At 43.5% G+C, this 24,373-nt stretch overlaps 1 protein-coding gene across 1 annotated transcript in view; it reads left to right on the forward strand.

The window, feature by feature from the left end:
* The first annotated feature begins 295 nt into the window (after window positions 1-295).
* LOC111144958 (family with sequence similarity 171 member B) overlaps window positions 296-24,373 on the forward strand; it is a 61,047-nt gene continuing 36,969 nt past the window's right edge. The window contains exon 1 of the mRNA XM_022499594.1: window positions 296-515. Within this exon, the coding sequence (XP_022355302.1) occupies window positions 296-515 (220 nt within the window). The remainder of the gene's footprint in view (window positions 516-24,373) is intronic.

Consider the following 24,373-nt stretch of genomic DNA (forward strand, 5'->3'; position numbering starts at 1 on the left):
CGGCGGGAGGCGGCGGGAGGCGGCGGGAGGCGGCGGGAGGCGGCGGGAGGCGGCGGGAGGCCGCGGGGCCCCGGCTGCGGGCTCGCCCCGCCCTGCGCGTCACGTGCGCCGCGATGCGAAGTACCCCTCCTCCGCCGCCCCCGTCCCCGGCGCCGCCTCCCAGGCCTCCTCCTCCCCGCGAGGCGCGCGAGGCAGACGGCGCGAGCCGGAGCGAGGGAGCCCGCAGCCCGGGCGTCCGCCGCCGCCGCCGCCTGGAGCCCCGCAATATGCCGCCGCGGCCCCGCGGCTCTCGGCCATGGCGAGGCTTCGCCGGCGCGTCCCCTGCGCCCTGCTGCTCGGCCTGGCCGCGCTGCTGCTGAAGGCGCGGCTGGTGCCCGCGGCCGCTCGCGCCGAGCTCGGCCGCTCCGACCTCAGCCTCATCCGGCAGCAGCAGCGGCAGCAGCAGCGGCAGCGCGAGGAGGCGGCGGAGGAGAGGCCGGAGGCGCCGGCGGTGCGCCCCACCGGGCCCGCGGCAGGTAGGTCCCGGCGCCCGGCCCTGCCCTGGCGTCGCCGCGGGGAGCTCGCGGGCCTCGTCGCCGCCCCCCGCGCTCGCTCCCCAGCGCCCGACCCTCCGCCGCCTCCGCGGACCTGCCCGGACCCAGCCCGCGGCTCGGGTGCGCGCGCGCTTCGGGGACCCGCCCTGGGGCCGAGCCCTCGGGGCAGCGCGGGACCCCAGTGGGCCGGGGAGGGGTCGGGAGGGGCCGGGGCAGTGGGCCGGGGAGGGGTCGGGAGGGGCCGGGCGAGGGGCCACCCGAGGCCTCGTGTTCTTCCATCCCTCCTCGCCGAGCCCTTCCCTGCGCGCGCGTCTCCTCCGGCCCCGCCGGCGTCTCGGCTCCCGGAGACCGAAGCTTCTCGCCGCGGACACCCACGCACCTTCCCCGCAGCTCGCGCCGCAGCTGCGGTTAAATTTAGATCCGGAGAAAGCTCGATTCCTCTTATTTTCCATTTCTGGGTTTTCTTGTCCCAGGAAGGGTTGAGGTCAGTTTGCAAGAATTCCGTCAGTGTGAGGAGACGAAATAAAGCAAAACGGAACCGGAGCGGGGGTGGAGGGAGAGGGCAGTGGAGAGGCGGGCAGGGACGACGAGGTCCGTGGTGATGCCCGCGCCGCGGAGCCTGCGGAGGGTCCCCGCGCTTGTGGGCACACCTCGAAGGGCCGGGTCGGCGCCGCTCGGGGAGGGCGAGTGCGCGGCTGGACCGCGCCCCGGTCCCCCCGTGAGAGCTCGGCGGGCAGACGGACAGCGGGACGGTCCTTGCTCACTGCCTCTCCCCACCCCCACCCCAGCGCCCTTCCTGCTGCAGGGGCTGCCCCTGTTTACGAAGGGAAAATCCGTCCCTTGTTTTGGCAAGTGGGTTTAGCTTCCCGCAAAACCAAAGTGAATTGTATTTTAGCGTTGGTTTTTGCTTTAAAATCCTGCCTGGTGACATGCAAGACGTTGAGAATGAGACGCCGGAGAGTGGAATCGGCGTCTCGTTTTGTGCGCATCGCCCGGGCAGCGCTCGGGCCTGCGGCTGCGGTTCCCCACAGGGTCATTGAATGCATCGGAGTCGCCGGCGTGTGCAGGGAAGCATGTGTTGCTGGCACACTCTTAAACCAGTTAATAACACTCAACTCTGGGTACAAGTCTTGAAAGATACGCGGTACGTGACGGTTTTCCAGGCGCTCTGTGACTCCAAGTGCTACCAACATGGCTCGCGAGGCTGCCGGAGACGTGCTGGTTGTGGAAATAAGGAAATTAAAGACAGGAGAGCCGTTGAGAGCCGGTCTGGTCCGAGACGGATTTCAGACATCAATGATAAAACAATTCTGAGAGTGGTGATGGGTTCTGTGCTTTGCAGTGTCGTTTTATCGTGATATATCTTTTTTTCAGAAATACTAGTTAAGTGGGTTTTGACTACTATAGTGTATGTTGTGATGAAGGTTATGAAAAACTGCAACATAGGAAAACTTTCCTATCCAGCTGCAAATTAAAATGCTTATTTTCTGTTATTGGTGAAAATATTTTTGAAAACGGTTGTTGTTTGGGAAACTCGCAGTTTTTGTCTTATTTACATATTAGTTTAATCAAAATGAAGGAATTACTACCAAGCAGATCAAACCAGAGCCTGCAAAGTAACCGATTATGACTCTTGGTTTCCCTCAAAAACTAACTTCCCAAAGCCAGTGGCAAAGAAGAGAGCAACTCAGTTGATTGTGGTTTTAGTTACTGAAATATCGTGTCCTTTAACGAAATGCAACCGATAAACAAATTAGTTAAAATACTCCTCTGAGCACATCATCCCGGATTGAACTGCTCTTCCCATTTCCACCTTTGTTCCTTTAGTGTCTGTTCTGCTCTCCCAGCTGATGATCTTTTGAAAAACATTCCATAGGCTCATTGCTGCCCCAGTCCTCCCGTTGGCTGCCCCTCTCTTTCACAGTCGATGTCCAGACACCGGAAATGGCCCACTGAGGCTTAGAGCCTCCTGGGGCACCCCTCCCCCTCCTGTCTCTCACTTCTCTGACCCTGGCTCACTCCAGTACATCCACACTGGTTCCCCGTGTCTTCATTTTTGCTGGTGGGCTCCCACATGGGGCCTTTGGCCTTGCCATTTTCTCCGCCTGGAATTCTGAAACTTCACGTTCCTCAGGTTTGCTCAGTGTCACTGTCACCAAGAAGCCTTTCCTGACCAGCTCAGTTAAATGGTCATCTTTATGCCCTCCCTGCTTGCCACCCTCAGCCCTTCCTCTACGCCTGCCTCCTCCTGCTAGAATGTAAGCTCCGTGAGGACGTGAACTTTGTTCTGTTCACTATTACGTTAAATTATTCTGTGTATTTCAAAGACCTGAAGGGCATCCGCCTTGTGTAGGAACGGATAAATGTGTTCAACGAGTGAATGAATGAATGAATAAACAAAAATGCTGGCATCAAGGATCTTTCTGATCCTTTCTGGGCGTTTGCTACTTCATCATCTTGTGAAATTCTGCACCGGAGTTTAGCGAGGGATGTGTTAAAGGAATGTTGGGTAGACATATTTGTAAGTAGAGGTCACATGAAGTTTAGATGTTTAGTTTTAGCTAATTTCAGTGTTTGTCCTATTCCGACTCTAGAGAACTGATCGATGCCAACACGGAGTCCGCTCATCACACCTGTCCAGATTCTTCACCCAAGGGCGGTTACGATCCCCTTACGACCTAGGAGATATTAATATACCTTTAAGTAGCTGTTTCGGAGTTCGGGTTAGTTCTTGACTTTGCTTGGCACTTCTGATTCTTTGGACATGTTACGTGAAAAAGTATAGGATTTGTCACAAGCAAAACTTTGAAAACTAATATGGCATCTTTAGTGACTGGTATGCGTCTGAGCCTTGTCAGTCCACAGTAGAGAAATTGAGCATTGACCTTGGTTCGTGTTCTCTGGATGTTGTTATTCTGAAAATGTCTATCTTTGTATTCCTGAGAAATTAGAAAGTGAGGGTGAAGAGTTGAGTATGAGATTGAAATAATCAAGACGTAAAAAAAGTGAATTTTTGTCTTCTCATTAATTATAAAACACCGTCTTTGGAGCGCAGAGAGAATAAAGGCTGAGGCGGAGGTCTGTCAGGTCCGTTGTTCCCTCCAGTGCAGGCACTTGGGTTTCTCCATCCACACCTATGTTTGTTAGAAATAAAGATGGGAGGGACCAGGGGAGAATTAATTTGGGGGTGGGTGGTAGCTGAGAAACCATACCCTATTCACTCTGATGGCCTGTTAGCCGGGAGGCTTGCTGGGGGTGGGGCGAGGGGAGCCTGAGAAAATCGTGAGCTCCATTTCAGATTCTCCACGTGACGTCACACAGGGCACCTCCACGCATCTTCCTAAATGTCTTCTGCACACAGAAGAAGCTTCTTGAGAGATACATATTCATGGTATAAAATTTTTGATGGTACATTTCACTGATACATATTTTAGCCTTTTGATTTTGGAAAATGTCAAATATATAGAAAGTAAACACAACAGTGTTTAAGAAGCCCGTACTGGTCTCCCAGCCGTGACAGTGGCTGAATTCGGCCACAGTTGGTTCACACACCCATGCGCCCATCCCACTGTGTGGGATTTTGTTGGGGGGGGTTGTGGCAGGGGAATGCACATACATCGAAATGTCCATATCTCAGGTGTACTATTTTATATTTTTGACAAATGGATAGACTCATGTGACCATCAACCCTATGAAGATAGAGAACCTTTACATCACCGTAGAAAGTTCCCTCCTGCTCCCTTCCCAGGCAATCCCTGTCCCTTATCAAGAGACGACACTTTTAATTATTTTTATCGTGCACTATATTTGTGCATTTTCTGGTGCCTCATAAAATAGGATCCTATAGCATGCACTCTTTTGTGTCTTGCTTCTCTAGCTCCGTCTAATTTCCATAGGTTTTGTCCATATTTTTGTGTGTTCAATAGTTTCCTTTTACTGCTGAGCCATAGCCCATCGTAGGGATTACTCCAATTTTGTTTATCGCTTCCTTCTGTTGATGGCGATTTGGGTCATTTCCAGCTTTGACTATTGTAAGTGAAGCTGGTACATTCCTGGGCAAATCATTGGGTGTGCACGTTCTTATATCTCTTTAGTAAATGCCTAGGGAATTGCTGGGCCAAGGGGTACGCTTAGGAAGTTAAAACATTTTTCCCCAATTCTGTATAGCTGGAACCACACTTAATAACCTATAATTTAAAAATTATGAAATTCAATAGAGTATTACTGTATGCTTTCTTTTTTTTAATTAGTTACCGTACAGTACATCATTAGTTTTTGATGTACTGTTCCATGATTCATGGTTTATCACCCAGTGCTCCAGGAAATACGTGCCCTCCTTAACACCCATCACTGGGCTCACCCATCCCCCACCCTTCTCCCCTCTAAAACCCTCAGTCTGTTTCTAGGAGTCCCTAGGCTCAATAGTTCGTGCCCCGCCCCCCGCTCTGATTTCCCCATCCATTCTTTCCTTCCTTCTCCTAACTATACTTCCTATTAAATTCAAATAACTTGATTTAAACTTGTTGATTTAAAGAAACCTGATTGAAATCTCCCATCTATGGGACGCCTGAGTGGCTTAGTTGGTTAAGCGGCTGCCTTCGGCTCAGGTCATGATCCCAGTGTCCTGGGATCGAGTCCCACATCGGACTCCTTGCTCAGTGGGGAGCTGCTTCTCCCTCTGCCTCTGCTGCCACTCTGCCTGCCTGTGCTCGCTCTCTCTTTCTCTCTCTCTCTCTCTGGCAAATAAATAAATAAAATCTTAAAAAAAAAAATCTCCCATCCATGAAAGCATTTATTTATTTATTTACTTTTCCCCCCAATTTCAATGAATTTGAAAATCAATAAGAGTAGTGGGATTAGAAATGGACTGTTCTATCTGAAGTACTCATGCTTTAAAGGCCATAGTCCCAGATGGGGTAATTATGATTTCTTTCCAGGATTTTAGTAACCAAAGGGAGCTATTTCTTGGTGTTGATTACTGGTTGAAAAATACATGCCATTGTGTTGAATTTGAGTTGAGTTTGTTTTCATGGTGGTTTTGTAATGTTTTTAATGTGACTGAACGGAAACGACCCAATATTTTTTTTTTTTGAAACATAACTAACCCCCCCTGTCCCCCCGCAGTTGAGTTTGTAAATATTGACCTGGACTCTCAGGTTTGTCTGACTATGTTAGCTGCAGCATTGCCATTCCTTGGCTTGGTTTAGTGTAGGTGTCTTAATTTCCTTTTGTCCAGATTGCCTTAGCTAGAATATGGAAACAATGTTTTCCATCTACTATTGGTAAAAAGTATACTTTGTAGTATTTACCTGGGAAATTCTAAAAACGTTGAAAGCTGTGTGCTGTGATGCAGTATGTCATAAGCTTAATAAACAGCCTCTTTTGCTTTGAAGATTGTTCGGAGATGTCCCTTTAGTTCACCTTTTGTGTAAGCACAGCCCATGTGCCTAGAACATAGCCGATTGTCTGCTTTTTAAGTTCTCTTACGATTGTTTGTGTCCGTAGGACTAGGCAGTATTCTTAAGTACTTGGTGATGAGGTCTGTGACTATCAAGGCCCGTTACCTTGGGCCTAAAACGAGTGATTCTGAGTAGGGTATTTCATTTCGTGTAGGGTAGAGTGTGTGAAGGAAATGGTAATCATTGTCTGTCCTTACTAACATAGCAAATCTGCCGCTGGAATCTGGAGAACCCAGACTGTAACTCACCCCAATACTGTATTAAGCTTCTCTGAAACCTTTAGTTGATAATGCCTATTAAGATATCTGTGTTAAGGTTCTATGTCTTGCACAGAAATTAAGATTTTAAATGAACTTCATTTATATGGGAGTGAGATCTTGATTTCTATTTAATGTGCATTTTTCTGAAGGAGGTTTTTATATCATAATTAGGAAATAATTCAAAAGTAAGTACTCATTAGTATTATGAGTTATTGTACTTAGTTCAGTTTTGTTTCTGTTCAGTAAAGAAATGTTACTTAAAAATGGTGTAGTTTTGGGGCGCCTGGGTGGCTCAGTGGGTTAAAGCCTCTGCCTTCGGCTCAGGTTGTGTGTTGGGCTCTCTGCTCCAAGGGGACCCTGCTTCCTCCTCTCTCTGCCTATCTCTCTGCCTACTTGTGATCTCTGTCTGTCAAGTAAATAAATAAAATCTTTTAAAAAAATAAAAACGGTGTAGTTTTAATGCACTTGTTGGCTCTGTGGACATGGAGAACACGCACGCAGGTAAGGCAATACTGATTCGTATCTGCGGCCCTAAATGCTAGTTGGTTTTAGGTGACCAGTAAGTTGGAAGCTGGTAGAAATGTCCAATCTCAAGCCAGAGCTCATGTTGTGAGGACCCTGGCTTATTTCTGAGGAAGGTACTTGAGGGATATGGTACAATTCCACACCCTCTGACTTTTTAAAAATAAAATGAATCCAGTATCCGTGGTTTTGTTCCCACGTAACTACTCCCCTGCTTTATTGTAACAAACAGGATGGATAGATGGATGATTTGTTTTTCCTAGTGGATTAGCAGTAACCAGGAGTTGTATAGAAGTTGGAAGTGTCTTGGAGTTTCCGACTTTCTGGATTTTATGGCCCATTCCACCCTCGCTTATTCCCATTTTTGGAAAGGATAGAAATTAAGTTGTCAAAATATGCTCAGTATAGTTAAGTGGATTATGGTTCTTCAAAACTTTGAACATGTTCTTTCGTGTTTGTACGAGTAGAGTTTATAAATGGCTGGGTGGCTGAGACAATGTTACCAAAAATACCAAAAGAATATCTACTTATTGTAAAAATGAAAACAGGGAGGCCATACCTTTTATGTAAGGGGGAAAAAATATCACCAAAAGTAGTAGGAATAGTAGGATTTATTTAAATATTTGACTAAGAATAAACTATGCGTGAATCAGTGATAAGAGTATGTCATGAAACACAAATTATGATTAAATTTGTATACCTAGAGTTAGAAAAAAATCTATTTATATTTAAATGAATTGATATATTCCAAAGCTTTACATTTACAGATACCTTCTTTTCATAAAACAAAGTACTTCCCAAAATATAGTTTCTAATATATTTGTGCTATTAGATTTTGGATTTTTAGCAGAAAAACTATGATTTAATACTTCCTAAATTAATCAGAGTTTAACTCTCATTCATAATCATAAGCAAGAAAATTTTTTAGTAATGTATGAAACAACTAATCTCATCTTCCAGTGTTATTTATAGTGGAACAGTATCTAATATCAATTAAAATGTGTAATAATTAAAAATACAAAATTTTCACTTTGCAAATTATAGTAAGCCTTCTTGAAACCCTATGCTCTTAGAACTAGAATGAGGTAGAAGTGACCTTTCCCTAAGTGCTTTGCCCTGGCAGTGTTTGAAAAGTATCTGATGTAAGCTAGAACACATCCGTATCTGAAAAGACGTTGTGGTAGCCCCTGGCAGTTACGAAGTGTGATAAAGCTGAGCATTAAGGACAATCTGATGTTTTCCCCCTCACAGTAAATATGACTAGGATGAGTGAATGTTTTTATCATCTAAACTTTCCCTGTCAACTAATTCAAGTTTGTGAATGAGAAGAATCAAAAGAGTGTGTATTGTAAAATTCCTTCTGTACCATAGTATTTCAAAGAGGGAAGGTCTTCCGAATTAGTAAGGCTTGGTTAAGTGTGGGATGTGAAGATGTAGGAGGTGAAGACTTCGGAGTCTGAAGAGAAAGGAAGGAGTCAGAAGTACCGTAACTCACTGCGATGAGTACGAGAGGGGTCAGGTCAGCAAGTTCACGGGAGCGGAGAGCAGGCACAGCACGTGACTGTGTGTATGAGGGACTAAGCAGCCAAGGGAGGGGTAGAGGGGGTTCATGGAGAGCCTGAAATTAATGACGCAACCCGCAAGTGTCTAGTATTCAGAGTCTCTCTGAGATTTTCAAAGGAATCTTTGACCCCAGAAATGTTAAGAAAACCTGCCCTTGTTAATTAGTCCTTTGTGAGAGGACTCCATAAGAAGAAGGCAAAGGTAACATTCAGATTCAAATAACAGTTTTGTATGTTCTAAACATGTGAAGTTTCTCTGTGCACACATGATGGGTAAAATTAGTAAGTGTGACAGCAGCGTAACTAATCCTCCGGAAGGCTTTAACCCTTACGAGAACTGGTGGCTTGGGATGCGTGTGCCTTGGTCAGTCCTTTCATCCTTTGGCTTCCATCCCTGCTGTAGAGTGGCTACCAATATCCGACAGATCTCTCTTGCTAAATCCCATGACTCTGGATTGCTTTCTATCCAGGTTTCGTTATATAATAACCTGGTGGGATACCTTATACCAGAAAAAACCCTCTGTTCAGAATTCGTTGGCAGTCAACCCAGAAACTCTCTGTGTCTTGGCTTTTGGCCATTCCACAGAAGAATGGGGTCACTGAGATTAAGTTAATAATCTTAATAAGGGCTCTGATGATTTTGTGAGTCATCTAATCCCTCCAGGTCTGATTATAAACCTCAATCAGTTTTAGCAGATGAGGACCTACCCGGGTTGTTATTAATTCCCCAAGAAAGCATTTATAAAAACCTAAGCCTTTCCCCACCCAGTGAAATATGTATTAATCTTTGGTCTTTAAACAGTTTTGGGGTCAAATAGTCATTTCAGCTTACAGTGATTTAAGTCTGCCGGCAGATGAACTTGCTGCTTTCATTGCCGGTGCTCTCCTGGGCTTTCAAAATTAATGTTGTTCCTAAAGTCACTGAAACCTATATATTTTCTACTCACTTTCTTGATTCATGCCTTTCCTGATTTCACTAATAACTGATTACATTGGAAAAATGAGATTCTACAATGAGTGCATAGCAAAGAATTTTCTTTGTCTTGAGGAACAACTTCACATAGCAGAATTTTTCTTTCATTTGAAAATCCAAATGGAGAGATTTGTATTTCAACACATTTCGATGTTTCGAAGATAAGTAAATGTGTTGCCACTTGGAAAATTGCAGCTTCAGAGAACAGCATGGGACACAGACATGGAGGCAAAAAAGAAGGCGGCTTCCCTGCCGGACGCAGGTCTTACTGTGACCATTGTGCCGCACACACAAGGGGCAGCTCCTGGTCCAGAGCTCGGGGCAGGGACAGTATGTGGGGCCCATCATGGATCCGGCAGCTTGAAGACAGGTCTAACAAAGGCACGTGAAAATAGGCTGACCCATTCTACTCCCCTTTCCTCCCTGTCGGCATGTCTTATCAATAATACAATATCAAGTCTGTAGCTTTGCGTAATTGGCTATGCAATAATTATGTTACTTTTAAAAAGTGATGGCTAAGTATTAATGTTAGAACCATAAAGCGCTTGATACTGTAATATGTAGGTAATTAAAATATCTTTATATTCTAAAACCTAAAAATAGAAAAGATAGTATATTTTGTTTTCATTTGATTTCACATTCCTCACTCTTACCACTCTTCCCTTTCATGAGGATCTCATCTGCCTGCGTTGCTTAAATGCCGTCTGTGTGCTGGGACCCCCCAGAGCTCACTCCTGAATATGTCCACCAGTTATTTCACATCTTTGCGCGGCTGTATTACAGCCATTTCCATGTAAGCATGTCTAAATCAGCCCATGATTTTTTTCATACTCCTTCCAGAATAGAAAAATCTCCTCCTTTATTGCTTTTCTTTCCTTTAACTATAATGCCCAGAATTTATGTATCTTCTAACTGGAAGTTTTTAGCTTTGACCACCTTCTCCAAAGTTCCTTCCTTCCTGTTATGAAAGACAAACGAAGAAGGTTGAGGGTACTGTCCTGCCATTTCCTCCACCTTTTCATCCAGTTAATCCCCAAATCCCAAGTTTGTTTCCCAAGTGTCCTCCTCTGCTAGGTTTTCTCCATCTTCCCTGCCGCTGCCGCGGCTCGGGTTATGCTCATGCTCTACAGGTCAGCATACTAACGGCCTCCGTGTGTCCATTCCAAAATCCATATTCTCCAGAGCAGCCTTGGGGATCATCTGCTCCCCACCCCATAGTGGTTGTTGTATTTTTAAATACAAATCTGATCGAGATTCCCATGACATTGCGAACCAAATCAAAGGTCTTAACGTGACCGACAAGGCTTTGCGGGATTTACTATTCCAGTCTCCGCTCCGGCTCTCTGGGTCTTGAGCGTCACCAGTTTTGCACCTCAGGGACTGTGATACGCACATGGATTCACCTGGCTGTTGTGTTCAAACTTCAGACGTTAGCTTAAATGCTCCTTCTTTTAAACAGGTTTTCTTGGACTTTCCAGACTGAGCTAGGTTCCTCTGTTATATGGTCTCCTAAGTACCTCCTACTTGCTCGAGGCGTGTAGTTGATTTGTAGCGAGGCGCCCACTCTGTGTTTCTGGATTGTCTTCTCTAGATTAGAAGTCAGATGAGGCCAGGTACAGTAATTGTTTTGGTACAGTTGTGTTCCTGTATAAATATGTACTGAATAAGTGAATGACTCCGTATAGAGAAATACTCAGTTGGATACCTTCTTTCGTTTGCTTGCTCAAGTTGGCTTCTCTAGAGAGTGTATTTAGGAGAAGGATATGATAGAGGGAAAAGGCTGTAGCACTTTCAGAATGAAGTGGCCAAAGTGTATGTATTTGGGATCAAGAGAATGCCTGGTTTCATTTTTTTTTTTTACTATTTTGTTTATTTATCTATTTGACAGAGACAGACAGGGAGAGAGCAAACATAAACAGGGGAGTAGGAGAGGGAGAAGCAGGCTTCCTGATGAGCAGGGAGCCCCGACATGGGGCCCGATCCTGGGACCTTGGAATCTTGACCTGAGCTAAAGGCAGACGCTTCATGAGTGAGCAATCCTGGTGCCCCAAGAATGCCTGGTTTCAAAAATATATGTGGGAAGAGGAATGCATTTACTCAAATTCAATCCAACATATGTTGGTTTATATATGGGGCCAGAGATGATACACAGGATTTCTACAGTGACTGATTTCATCCATCTTCTTCTTTCTTTTTTGAAACGAAACTCACTGGGTATCTGCTGTTTGCCAGGCACTTCATCATCACCAGTTGCAGGGGACACACAGTGGGGCTGTAGAGAAAGAGACCGTAAATGATAGTAGAGTGTGGTGAGTGCTGTGTTGCTGTGTGTAGAGGATCCGGTGGAGACACAGGTTTGAGGAAAATCATTTGGCCTGTGTCCTGGAAGAAAGCACACTTAAAGTGAGCTGCAGAGGGATGTAAAATAGCAAGAGAAGGACATTATTTTCTTATTTTTGATTTGGATTTTTTTCTGTGATAACAATATAATAATTCGATTCCCTTTTATCTTTGCGGTTCTCTGGAATTTGATTTCCTACTTCTATGGCTCATCATTTTGAGATTAAAGAAATTAATACTAATATCACGTCTTTCACAGTGCCCACAAACTGCTTGAAGACTGATGATATGCATGCCTCTCTTAAAGAAAGGAATTGAATCCAGAATTCAAGCATAAGCCCGTTTCTGTCAGTGTGGCTCTGCTGTGTGACCCCGCAATCAGTCCCTTCTGCCTTTGCGTTGATACTCTACCGTGAAGATAGCTGGGCTGTCTACCACCTTGACCACATTGTGCTGTTCTCTTGATATGTCGGTCCTCAACATGAGCACAACAGACCACTTGTGTCTCCATGTCTCCTAGGACCTCCTTCCCTCCCATCTGTGCCAGCCCGGGGCCATTTCTCAAATCTGTCGTGAAAACGATGTGGCTCTTCTTCTTTCCCCTTCAATGACCCTAAATTCCATTTCCACACCTCACCAAAAGAAGTGAGCCATTAAACTCTATGCTGTTAATGATGGTGGCTGGCCATCCAAACTGAGACTTTTAAAAAAAAACTTAATTGTGCAAAGCAGTTGCTTGGTTTTTTGCTAAATCTGAAAGTTTATGACCCCTAATAGGTAGGAATTTTATATATCCATGAAGTTCTTCTCTGTTAAAGTTAAGCCAGAGATGAACTCCTCGCAAGAGGCCATTTAGCTGAAAATTGCTAAAACAAGAGAAGGGGCATCACATCTACTCAAGCTAGCGACATGGATGTGTGTTTGTGGGAGTAAGTGAGGTTCGCACTTGCCACCTGAAGCATTTTATCGAGCAGTTTCTGAAATTTTTTTTTTAAACTCCTGAAATGTTGTAAATCCTCCAGGCTAGAGGGATCGAGACCCTGAAACAGGTGGCTCGCGGGGAGAGCATATGGGCTCCAGCCCCAGTGTGTTTGCCTCTCAGGCTGCTTGTGTGGTTGCTGTCTCTCGGGGCTCCCTCTGCCCATCGTACCACGTGCCCCACCACTTGAAATGTGAACCGTATTTACATGGGAAAGCCAATATATAAATCTGTTTCACGGAAGACTTTGTCTTAACCTCGCAGATCTGCCCCCCGCCGCCCCATTGTGTCTATTTCAGTCCTTTCTCTAATCCTCTGCCCTGCGGGAGAACCGGGCATCACCGTGATTCAGCCTCCTCCCTCTCATACGCTCACCTGTCGCTCGGTGCGGTAAGTACCCGTCACAGTGTCATAGCGTCCACTCCTCCTGGTTTGCTCTCGCATCCTTGCTCTGTCCGGGCCCCTGCCCCGGACTTTGGGTCTGTTACCATAACCGAGTCAGTCTCGCTGTTTGTTTCCTCCGAGTCGGACCGGACCGGCTGCGTGTGTCCACTTGCAGCGTCGCTTCCTTTTAACTTTCATTATGTCGTCCTTAGATCGTCATTAAGATTTGATTCCTCTGCCAGACCTCTACGTCCGGCCAACGTTTTATAGTAAATATTTTGAAATATACTGAAAAATTGAAGTGTGTAGTGAATATTCACATATCCTTCACCGGGATGCAACAGTTGTCAAAGTTCTGTCCTATTTGCTATCTCTTACGATTTGCTTTATCGCGCACACGTGGGTGCATTTGGTACCGTGGAACCAACTGGAACGCAGTCACAGGCATCTGGACGTTCCCTCCCTGAAAGCCCTCTTCACATCGAGGTAACTTGATGAACAAGTAATCATTCTTTTGAAATGGTGAAATAATTAACAACTTTTTAGTGAACTGTATAAAAATTAATGAGGAAGAGATAGAGCTTCAAGTAACAAACGCTAGAGTGTGTGGGGCGAATTCTTAAGAAGGGTTCACTTTGATTTGTTATATTTTTGCAAATAACATCGTACTCATCGCATGTACACCGCAGTGTGGTGGGACAGTGCTTTGTATAAAGGTAACGTTTTAGTCAGTTATGGGACTCTCCAAAATGGGGGGTTCTGCTAGGCTTCCAATTTATTTTGTCCCTTGGTCATTTCTTACCACTCAAGGTCGGTTGTTTACATGTAACTTCTGTGTGGTCATACATAGAATTGCGTGGTAGCTCTCTTCCCCTTTCTTTCTGCTGCCCTCATGCGTCCACGTTTGATGGTGGGAACGGTAAGATGTAACACCGAAGACTTCTCATCTGTGTGGACAGAGCCTGTATAGCCTGTGAGCAGTAACAGATGGAGTTCCTGGTTTCAGTCGTGCCCAAGGTCCGGCCAGATCACTGTTATCCTTTCCTTGTATGAGTTGATAGGTTCCCATTTTTGCCTCAGCAAATTCTGATTGGATTTCTGTTAACTAAAAAGCCATAACAAGCTCAAAATGTTATCTCCTGCGCTAAGTCCTAAGTTCCAGCCAATTTTAAATTTGTTGACATTTTCTCTCTCCAGGGGCCCTGCCCTACCTCTGTCTTATCTGTAACTCCCCCAAACCCCAGCTCCGCTCTACTTTGTCCATCAAGCTTTTCCAGTCCAGGGTTATTTCCTCTTACTAGATCACTCACAGTCTCTGGCGATTCCGTACTTGATGGCAGGATGTGGTAGGTCAGTCTGTGTTTCTGCTGTGCTTGTCTTTCTCTTGAGCGGGTGAATGTGCTCAGAGTACAGACCCGTTCATTCACCCGTTTCACACCCCAGAACGCCCAGCACGCAGTACGTGCTCCGGGAAAGCATGTTGATTCGTCCCATGCTATGACTCTGTCGTTATTTATGTCTCTGCTCCTTGTGCCTGTCACAGTGCTGTGTACAACCTGGAACTCTACAATTCATGGTAATGAAAAAAATGTGTTTGTCCTTAGACTTAGGAGTACGGGGCAAATGCTGAGGGTATTAAAATGATTTTGAAGATGATGAAAAATACTACATTATGCATTAAGATTGAGAACCATCAGTCAGTCATGATAGTAATACACCAAAGTATAGAGGCACTTAAATGGCTCAGTGGTTAAGCCTCTGCCTTTGGCTTGGGTCACGATGCCAGGGTTCTGGGATCGAGCACCACATTGGGCTCCTTCCTCAGCAGGGAGCCTGCTTCCCCCTCTGCTGGTCCCTCTGCTTGTGTGTGTGCGCAGGTGTGTGCGTGTCTCTCTCTCTTTCTCTCTTTCATCAAAGAAATCCTAAAAAAAATCTTAAAAAAAAAAAGATAAACCAAAGTGTAATGGTTAAGTCTGGAGCACTGTTTAGAGTCCTTTCCTTTCCCTGCCCTATATTTTTGTTTCCTTCCATTTTTTCTTTTATTTTTTGTCCGTCATTAACACTTAGTTTTGTCACTTTTTGGTCCATGATGATAACTTCATGCTTCTCACACCTGCTCCCCTCCTTTTCCCACCTTCATTTTCCCTCACTTTGCGGTGCTAATTTAGCTGTAGGATTGCAGAAAGAACCTTTTTATCTCCTCAAAATACTGCCCTAGGGCCTCTGAATTATAAAAAACAAGCTTCTAAGTCTACATTGCAAACAAGTACATTTAATTAATGTTCCAATGATTGTCAAAAGTCCTCTTTGTCACAGAAAGTATGCTACATCAGAAAAGTCATTAAACCTTTTTATGGGCACTTTAAAAACCCGGGTGACTAGCTGAGTACTAGGTCATGATTGTAATGTTGGAGAGGAACGGCCTGGGTGAATTTGAGACCTAAAGGAAGGCTGGTGTGGCCGCCTTGGAGAGCGTGAGACGAGGCAGGGTTTAGGTGTGGCTGGTTAGGGCAAAAGGTCAGCTTCTGTGCCCTCACACGTGTTTCCGTGGTTGGTGGCTTTTCCAGGAGAGGCGTCCCTCTAGGGCTGTGTGGTTTGGTGGTTAGAACATGGGCTTAGGGGTTCGGGCCTCGGGAGTTCAGAAATCTGCTCTGCCTCCCTAGGTGTGCTCTTGGGAATAAGTGTGCGCAACTGTTGTTAGCTGTTAAAGTTGATACGTGTGAGATGCCTTGACTTAACAGAACTTACCAATTACCGTTATTGATAGATTATTTCTAATAAATTAAATACTTAAATTAAATAAATAAATATTTCTAATAAATTAATTTATTTCTAATAAATTAAATAAATTAAATATTTATTATTTCTAATAAATTATTTCTAATAAATTAAATATTCTAATAAATTAAATAAAAACAGAGTATGAATACTCTGTTTTGATTTATATTCTTGGTAGTATGTTCGTAAGAGTTGAGTAGGTACACAGAGAAGGTAAAAATGCCAGTTTTACAACTTTCTAGCAAATGAAGCTGGATTTGTTTTCATTGTTTCTTCGTAAATTAGACTCTAAAAGTACATGTGTTTCTGTAATAAGAAATATTGAAGTGTATCATGGAATAAAATTACTGTTTTTCTTTTAAAATCTAGAAGCTGCATTGTCTTTGGAAAGTTACCTCAAGCAAGCGAAACATTCAAAAGCCAAAAATCAGAGTGAGGTTTTCACTATTCTGTTGATTCCTTTTGTTTTGCTGAGAAGACAAATCGGCTTTTAAGAAAGACTGAATTCAAATAGTGGTTTTTATTATTCTCTTTTCTGTCCAGAAAATCTGAACATGAGCTAGAATATTCTCAGCCGGCAAATGAGCCAGCGAATACCGGCTCTGGTCTTTCGGAAAACGTTGTGTTCTAAGAGTCGTGTTTTCCTTTATGGAAAAACAAGAAGGTTTTGCGGTTCTCCTTTCCTTTGCTCGCCTTGGCATTGTGCTGGGAGGTATCATCTGTCCCTTAAAATGGTGTATCTTGGAACGCCCTCCTCAGAAAGAATTCTGCCAGCAGAGCAGAGATCTTACCTGTTTTGAATACATACTCAGAGGAGTAGTAAATCCTGTTTCACTCCACCTAGAGAGGGTCATTCATACCCTAATGGAGACAGCTGATTGATTCACATATTGATTGGATCTAGAAGATTGCCTTCTGTGAAATTCCAAGCTGACTGAATTCTCAAATTGGTATGTAGTTGCTTCTAACCAGTTCAGAATTTTCTTATGTTGAGGATATTCACAAAACAAATTTAAGCACTTTTCATTAAAAGATGAGAGAAAAGAATGGAACAGAATTATAAACTACACGTTAAGAGAAAGGTGTTCAGAAATTATTTGCCGTTCTTATTTCTCTAAGTAGGAAGCAGGAGAAAGTCATGAATTATAAAGGCCAAATAGAATTCATCAGGAATTTATTAAAAATTCCCAGTCAGGTTGGAGATTGTGTCCAAATTCAAATAATAAACCAGATGAAGTTTGGAAAGTCGGCAGGACAAAAATAAATCAGAGCAGGTGGTTTGGGAATTATTTTTTGTCCTCTTTGAATTGACTGAAAACAAAGGACTGAGCCATGTCAAACTGATCTTTTTCCTCCTTACTCCCCAGCCCAGCAGATGGCAGGAGCCCAGTAGGAGCCCGGACTTGCACTGGGTGGACAGTAGCAGCTTCCTGAAGGGTTGGGTCCGTGGATAAAGGTTTGCTTCCGGGTTGGTTTGGCGAAATCGACTGGCAGGCGACAAAGACTAACAAGACAGACAAACTGATGGCTGGCTGAATACAAGATTTGACCTCTATCATTCATGTTTTAAAATCCCTTTTTTTTAAAGATTTTACTTATTTACTCATGAGAGAGAGAAAGAGATGCAGAGGCAGAAGGAGAAGCAGGGAGCCCGACGTGAGGCTCGATGTCAGGACCCAGGGATCACCACCCCAGTGGAAGGCAGACACTTAACCCACTGAGCCACGCAAGCGCTCTACCACTCCATGTTTAACCTAAATAAAGCAGCTTATGCTATTCCCTCAGGCTTCATCATAAGAGAAAGAACTATAAAAGTTTAGGAATCGTAATATCTTAGTCTATAAAGTCCAATAATTAAAAATTAAATATGATACACTGAGATTCTAAGATGGAAAATTATTCGAACAGTCGAATAGGGACGGGCGTGTAGAATCCTCCGACTGAGTATGGCAAGGGCTGGTCATCATTTACTCTGACTTTTTGCAAAGACTTTGAAGAGCAGGTTTTCTACTCTCAATATACCCATCATTTATAACTGGAGAGGACATAGACATATAAATGTAATTCAAGGCAGGATGTTATAATATGCCCATTAGAGTTTTATAGTGCTGTGGGAACAGGAGGTAAGGTGAGACAGACTTTCATTATGAAGGGTTGATTTTCTGTTTTATAGCTTAGTTACCTGCTTCTTGATCACTGCAGTTTTAGAACCTACATAACAGGGGTGGTTGGAAAGGAATCAAGTTCTTCTATTTTTTATTTATTTTTTTATTTTTTATTTGCCTGTTGTGTCTAAATGGAAGGTTAGCTGGTAGAACTTAGGGCAGGAAATAGAAACTAAGTTTTTGTTTGTACTTTTATAATTACTCCTATCTTCACTATAGGAAAAAATTCCCCTACTTCTGTTTTTATTTAAGACATTTTTCATCTTAATTATGAAATATTTGAAACATAGACATATAGTCTATATATATATATGTATATATATATATATATATATAATGGATTTCCAGGTAATCATCACCAAAATTAATCAAATATTAGCTTTTTCCTGTATTTGCTTCAGATTTCTCTGTCCCTCTTTAAGGAATAACAACTAAAGATAATCAAACTCCACTTTCATCCTTTTACCCCATCATGCAGAATTATTATTACATTATTATATATCTTGTAATAATTATTCTGAAGTGGGTGTCAATCTTTTTGTTTGAAAAACCGTAATAGATGAATGTACATATTAGACATATCCTCTGGCAGTTTGCTTTTTTCATTCAACAGCATGTTTGGGGGACTTGATACATTCACATTTCATTAATTGGGTTTAACTGCTGCATAGTATTCCATAATATACTAAGGCACACTGATGTACAATTAGGTTTTATCTAGCAATTTGCTATTCGGCAGTGTACACGTGGTCAAACTAGCAGTTGTCTCCTTCTAGATGAGTCTAAGAATTCGTAGAGTGTTCAGACAGAGCAGTGGGATCACCACATGGTATGGTAGGGCTGCAGGATTTAGATTTGAACGGCATGGCAATAGGGAGCTGCTGCAGGTTCTGAGCAAGGGAATGACAAGAGGGTAATAACACTTAGGAAATAATAAAACAGCAGGCACTTCACTTTTGATACTATATGGAAACACTAGAAGCAGGGAGACCCCAAAGGATCTGTGGGAACACTTCTGTTGGGGCCAGACTATATTAGGATCAGTCCTCCCCTGAGATTTAAGAACCCAGGTGAGAGGTGGTGGGCTCCTTGGCTAAGATAGTGTAGCAGATTTTTTATTGATTAAAATATTAATTGTGTACATTCGTGACCACTGATGTCAAGCTTGGCCCCATGATTTGCAGTGACCCCAATTTAGTGAATATCATATATCTTTTCCTACTGAAGTCAGAAGAAGCCATGTGGCCTTTGGCCAATGAAATCTGAGTGAAAGGATACATGCTACTTCCAAGCAGAAGCTTTAAGAGCCACGGGGAGGTTCTGCTATCTCCATGCCCTTCCTCCATGAATTCCTCAGAAGAGCTGCTTTTTTAATGTATCTAGGTCTGTCCACGTAACTCTCAAAAGTAGCTGTACAATTTGCATTTTCCTGGTTACAGATAGGTGCTCAACACCTAAAAAAAATTTTTCTTCTTTTCTTCTTTGTGAGCTTTTTGGTATGCGTTGTCTGTTTTCTCTCTTTTTTTTTCTTATTGATTTGATAGTTTTCGTATCTTTTGAATAACAATCTTTGTAGTTTATATTTTTTGCAGATCCCTTTTTCCAGTGTCTAGCTTGTCTTTTAACAATGTTTTTTAGGGCGCCTGGGTGGCTCAGTGGGTTAAGCCTCCGCCTTCAGCTCAGGTCATGATCTCAGGGTCCTGGGATCGAGTCCCGCATCGGGCTCTCTGCTCAGCGGGGAGCCTGTTTCCCCCTCTCTCTCTGCTTGCCTCTCTGCCTACTTGTGATCTCTGTCTGTCAAATAAATAAATAAAACCTTAAAAACAAACAAAAAAAAGGACAATGCTTTTTAGAGTCTTTTGTGGAAAGTTTTAGATATTTTGATATAGCAGAATTTCTTAATCATCACATTTACGTGTCCAGCTTAAAAGTTCTTTCCCTAATCTTATGTAATTTGAAAAACCCTCTGTATTTAGTTCTAAAAGTTTTTCTGTTCATATTTAAGTGTTTAACCCATCTGGAATTTATTTTTGTGTAAGGAGTGGGGTACAGACATAGGTGAAATAATTTAAATCTTTCAAAAGTCCTTCAAAACCCGTACGCGCTACATTCTTCATCCTCCGTGAGCTTCAAGAACTATGAGAGCACTTCGAAGGTGCCTATACGTTGACGCAAGGTGTTCAGTTATTGCACGTGATGCATCATCTTTATCTAAGTATGTGTTCTTTTCTCCTGAATGACTTTATTTATGAAGTAGGATTGCCTTCAGAGCTTTTCAAATGAAAACGACCCTTGCATAGTACTGATGTGAAGGGCGCAGCAGTAGCAGGCTCAGAAGAATGTTAGTGACATTATTTTTTTTTAATGCGGGCAGTACCGTGCTCATGTCTGCTAGCGCCGAAACGGCGTGCTGTGTATCGATGGTGAAGCTACCGGTTTGGTGTCTGAAGCAACAAGCCTGGAGTCTAGCGCTTACTGATAGGGAGAGCCAAGCGGGCCAGGCACAGCGTTTCTCAGCAGAGCTAGAGACGGAGTTCGTGTGGAGTTCTTCGGGGCTAGTACTGAGCTCAGAGGCTGGGAACTTTCAGAGGTGGTGGCGGGACGACATTAGCCGTGGAAGCTGGCTTCTCTGAGGTTTTTGCTCTTTGGCGGTGGGTCCACTCCTGGTTGCCTGATGTGCGAGGTGGTCGCGGACTGGCTCCCTTACGGAGGTGAGGTCGAAGAGACAAACTGTCCGTGACTTGTTGGTTAAGGAGGTTCAAGCCAGGTCCGTGGTTCTAAGGCTACAGAATGATACATTAAGCACGGGTTTCTTTAATGTTTGTTCTGGTGCTTACCTATCACCATGGTCACAGAGCAGTGTGTCTGAGGAGAGGGACGCCTCTTTCACTCTTGCGTGTGTAACTCGTGTTTAGAACTGACTGCTTCAGAAGTGAGGTGATGTGGTTTCTCTTCAGAGAAGCTTGCATTCAGATTTGGGAGTGGAAAACAGTGTATCCGGTTGGTAATAAATTTGCCTGTGCACAGCTTTGGCATTGCTTGAGACAGGGAAAAGAATCCCGTACAAGTTCATCTCCTGTTCCAGAACCTTGCACAACGGCCGGTACCGCATCCTGGATACCTCAGTTTTCTGCTCGAGAAAGAATAATACCTTTAATTGAGTACCACACTGTCTTCGCTACTTCCTCGCAATGGGATGTTGAGTAGCTTCCTTTTTGAATCCTGTTTTCCCATTTCTAAAATGGGAAGAAATACTTACAATGGGTTTGTGAGACTTGAGATGAGTTAGTAGATATAAGAAACTTAGAACAATGTGAGTCCGTGGCATCCAGTGTTAACCTCTCTTGCTTAGTGAACGTTTGGTGAACACATAAAATTTCTTATTTGAAATAGACTTACTTTTCCATCCGGTTCATTCCAGATCAGTTAAATGGAAGTTACAATGCATGATTAATATCTTTGCCTAACAGAAGTAATAAAAACGAAGCCTTTTTCCTAATTGGCAACTCACAAACATGGATCATTTATCAAAATTCGCTCCAAGACTTTTTAGTAAATATTAGTTATTCTGTTCCATTACGTTTCTATAATTTGTCTTTCATGTAAAATTTATCTTATTGAGATTGTTTAGTTTCATAGGAATAGACAGCCTTCTTATAAACTTCTTTAAGAGAAAAATTTCCAGAAAGGCCAAATTATACATGGTTAAATGTGTATAAAATATGTGCTAACTTTATGGGGGAGGTTTTGGTGAAGTCAGTGTTTCTTCAACAATTACCAGAAGAGACTTACTTTCAGAAGCTAAAAAAACACAAGTGTGGAAAAATAAGACTGAGCACTAGTATATATTCATTGCCGAGTGCTATTAAGCACTGTGTGTTATTTCATTTAATCCCCCAACAAACCCAGTGAGGCACGTCTCTTAGGTGCTGTTCTTGTTCTCATTTCGTGGATGATATTGAGGCACAGAGTGGCAGGGTGGCTTGTCACAGTTGCATAAAGAGATGGAGCTGGGACTGAAACTCCAGCTGTTTGGCTTTTAAAACAGACTTTACTGTCTCTGGGGGGGGATGACCCATGTGTACCCATAAAAATAAAACACAATTTTGAAATTAGCAATATAGTTACAGCGTCTTTTTTTTTTTTTTTTTTTTTAAGACTTCTTTAGAGAGCAGCGTGCATGGTGGAGGGAGGGGCAGTGGGAAAGGAAGAGAAACTCAAGCAGACTCCCTGCCGAGTCTGGAGCCCAACTCAGGGCTTGACCTCAAATCTCAAGATCATGACCTTGAGCTGAAAACAAGAGCCAGACGTTCAACTGCCTGAGCCTCCCAAGTGCCCCTACAACAGTCATTTTTATGTGGAGCTGGGAACATGCTGATGTCCTCAGCAGTGTTTAGAAACTTAGGTTATGGGAATCTTTGAGCTCACTGAAATTTCATGCATATTTACATATTTATGTGTACTTGCATTTGTGTATCTGTAGTTGGGGGTTGTGGAGGTGAAGAGAAGTCATAGATCTATCAGACAGTCAAAAGGGTTAAGAAATCGCAGGCTCTGGTGTAAAGAGGGGAAATCTCTTCAGTGGAGTTTTCTGCTAATGACCGGGATGGGCAGATTTGAAAGTTTATTTAATTTATGTTTCTTTCCAGAACAGCAGATGAGTCTAGTATTAATGTGTGCTTTTGTTCAAATGCCATTCTTTCTTCTCTGTCTCCTTTACCCTTCCATTCGGTGCTCTCTCGTCTGTAGTTCCTGCCCTCTGCCGGCTTAGGACCTGGCATTTTGGCTCAGTCCACCTAGAATTTTCTCCTGTCTGCAGAGGTTCTGTTGTTAAGGTGAGAGGAGCTCTCTGGTATCCGCTTAACTTTCACCTCTGTCAGGAGCCATTCTGAACCCTCCAGGTGCGGCTTGGTGTCCCTGCTCTGTGTTCCCATAGCATTTGATGTATTGGAGCACTTGGGGCTCTCAGCTGAAACGGCCCTCAGCCCATCTGCAGCCTCCCACCAGAGGAGGCTAGACTCCCTGGCGTCCGGCCAAGATCTTGTTCTGTTTGCCTAAACATCAGTGCTTATCACCTTGATCGACAAGTGTCAGATACTCAGTCATTGTTAAATAAAAGAATATGATTTCGTTCTCTTCGTCATTGAGGCTCAAAAATTTCCCATCATTTTAAGTTGGTCTCAATTTCAAAATTGTATCAGTTGCCACCTGATGCTTTTGCTTCTGACCCTTCTTTATACTTCTGCTCTAATTCTGACTTCCTTTACTTGATCCTAAACTATTTCAGTAGCTACCTTCAGTTTCTTACTGTCCAGGTCCATTTTACAGATGGCTCCCAGTGAGATGGTCCACTCCTCACAAGAAGAGTCTTGTCACGTTGCATAAACAGTGGAAGGAGATCCCGTCACCTCCCACTGTTTTCAGACTCCTCTCCTCTTGCTACAACTGACTGTCATTCCCTTAACATTGCATTTATTTACTTTCTTTTTTTTTTTTTCCAACTCTGGTGCCCTTTCTCATCTCTTCCTCCTTCCTTACATGTTCATACTCCAACCCCATACTTTAAAATTTATTCCTTCCTTCAAGTTCAGCCTCAATTAATTCTTACTTGAAAACATTGTCATTTAGAATTCATATTTTCCTTTTCTGCATACCCATAATATTTTGTTCATAATTTTGTATGCCTTTCCTACTGGATTGTCAACTACTTCAGACTTGAAACCGGGTCGTATTAAATATAACAACAACATACATGAAAATTTAGCACAGTTTCTGCACATGCTCCCTCTGGACCTGGCACCTTACCTGATGCCTGGTCAGTATTCAGTGAGTGTTTACTCGTGTGAATTTAATTGATATCTGAAGTTTTGAAAAACCTGCAGTGCTATCTATGGACCTCTTTTTCATACAAAATGCATGCTTCTATGCATTGTCCTACCTGTTTTGTCTTTTAAGACCTTTCAATTTCATGTTACTTTCCCACCTCAAAAGTAATGAATGATCCATTTTGCTGGCAGTTTCCCGGTCTGCCAACACATCAGTTATCTGCTAATACGAGCTGCGTCTTGTACGTGTCGCAGAGTTAATGCTGTGTCAGTGCTCTCAGCTCCTGCGGCCCCTGAATTTCTCTTTACTGGTCAGAATTCCTTTCAGATGTCTGCTGACAGGGAGAAGGCTTCGTCGCACTACGGGAGCAGAGACGCGCAGAGAAAGCGCTGGGACTCGCTGTGTCCGCATCTAGCCCATTCTCGCACAGGGTGGGTCTCGTCTGCTCTAATGAGATGCCGACCGATGGTTTCAAACCCTTTCTGAAGACATGCTGAAGCCTGTGTCTGGAAGGTTCTAAATAAATTCCATTTTCTCCTTATTGATTTAAACATACTTTGCATGTAGAAAGAACCAGAGAAGAAAGCCTCCG

The sequence above is a fragment of the Enhydra lutris genome, unplaced genomic scaffold (genome assembly GCF_002288905.1).
Source record: "Enhydra lutris kenyoni isolate GAN:26980312 unplaced genomic scaffold, ASM228890v2 scaffoldscaffold1, whole genome shotgun sequence".
Taxonomy (NCBI): domain Eukaryota; kingdom Metazoa; phylum Chordata; class Mammalia; order Carnivora; family Mustelidae; genus Enhydra; species Enhydra lutris.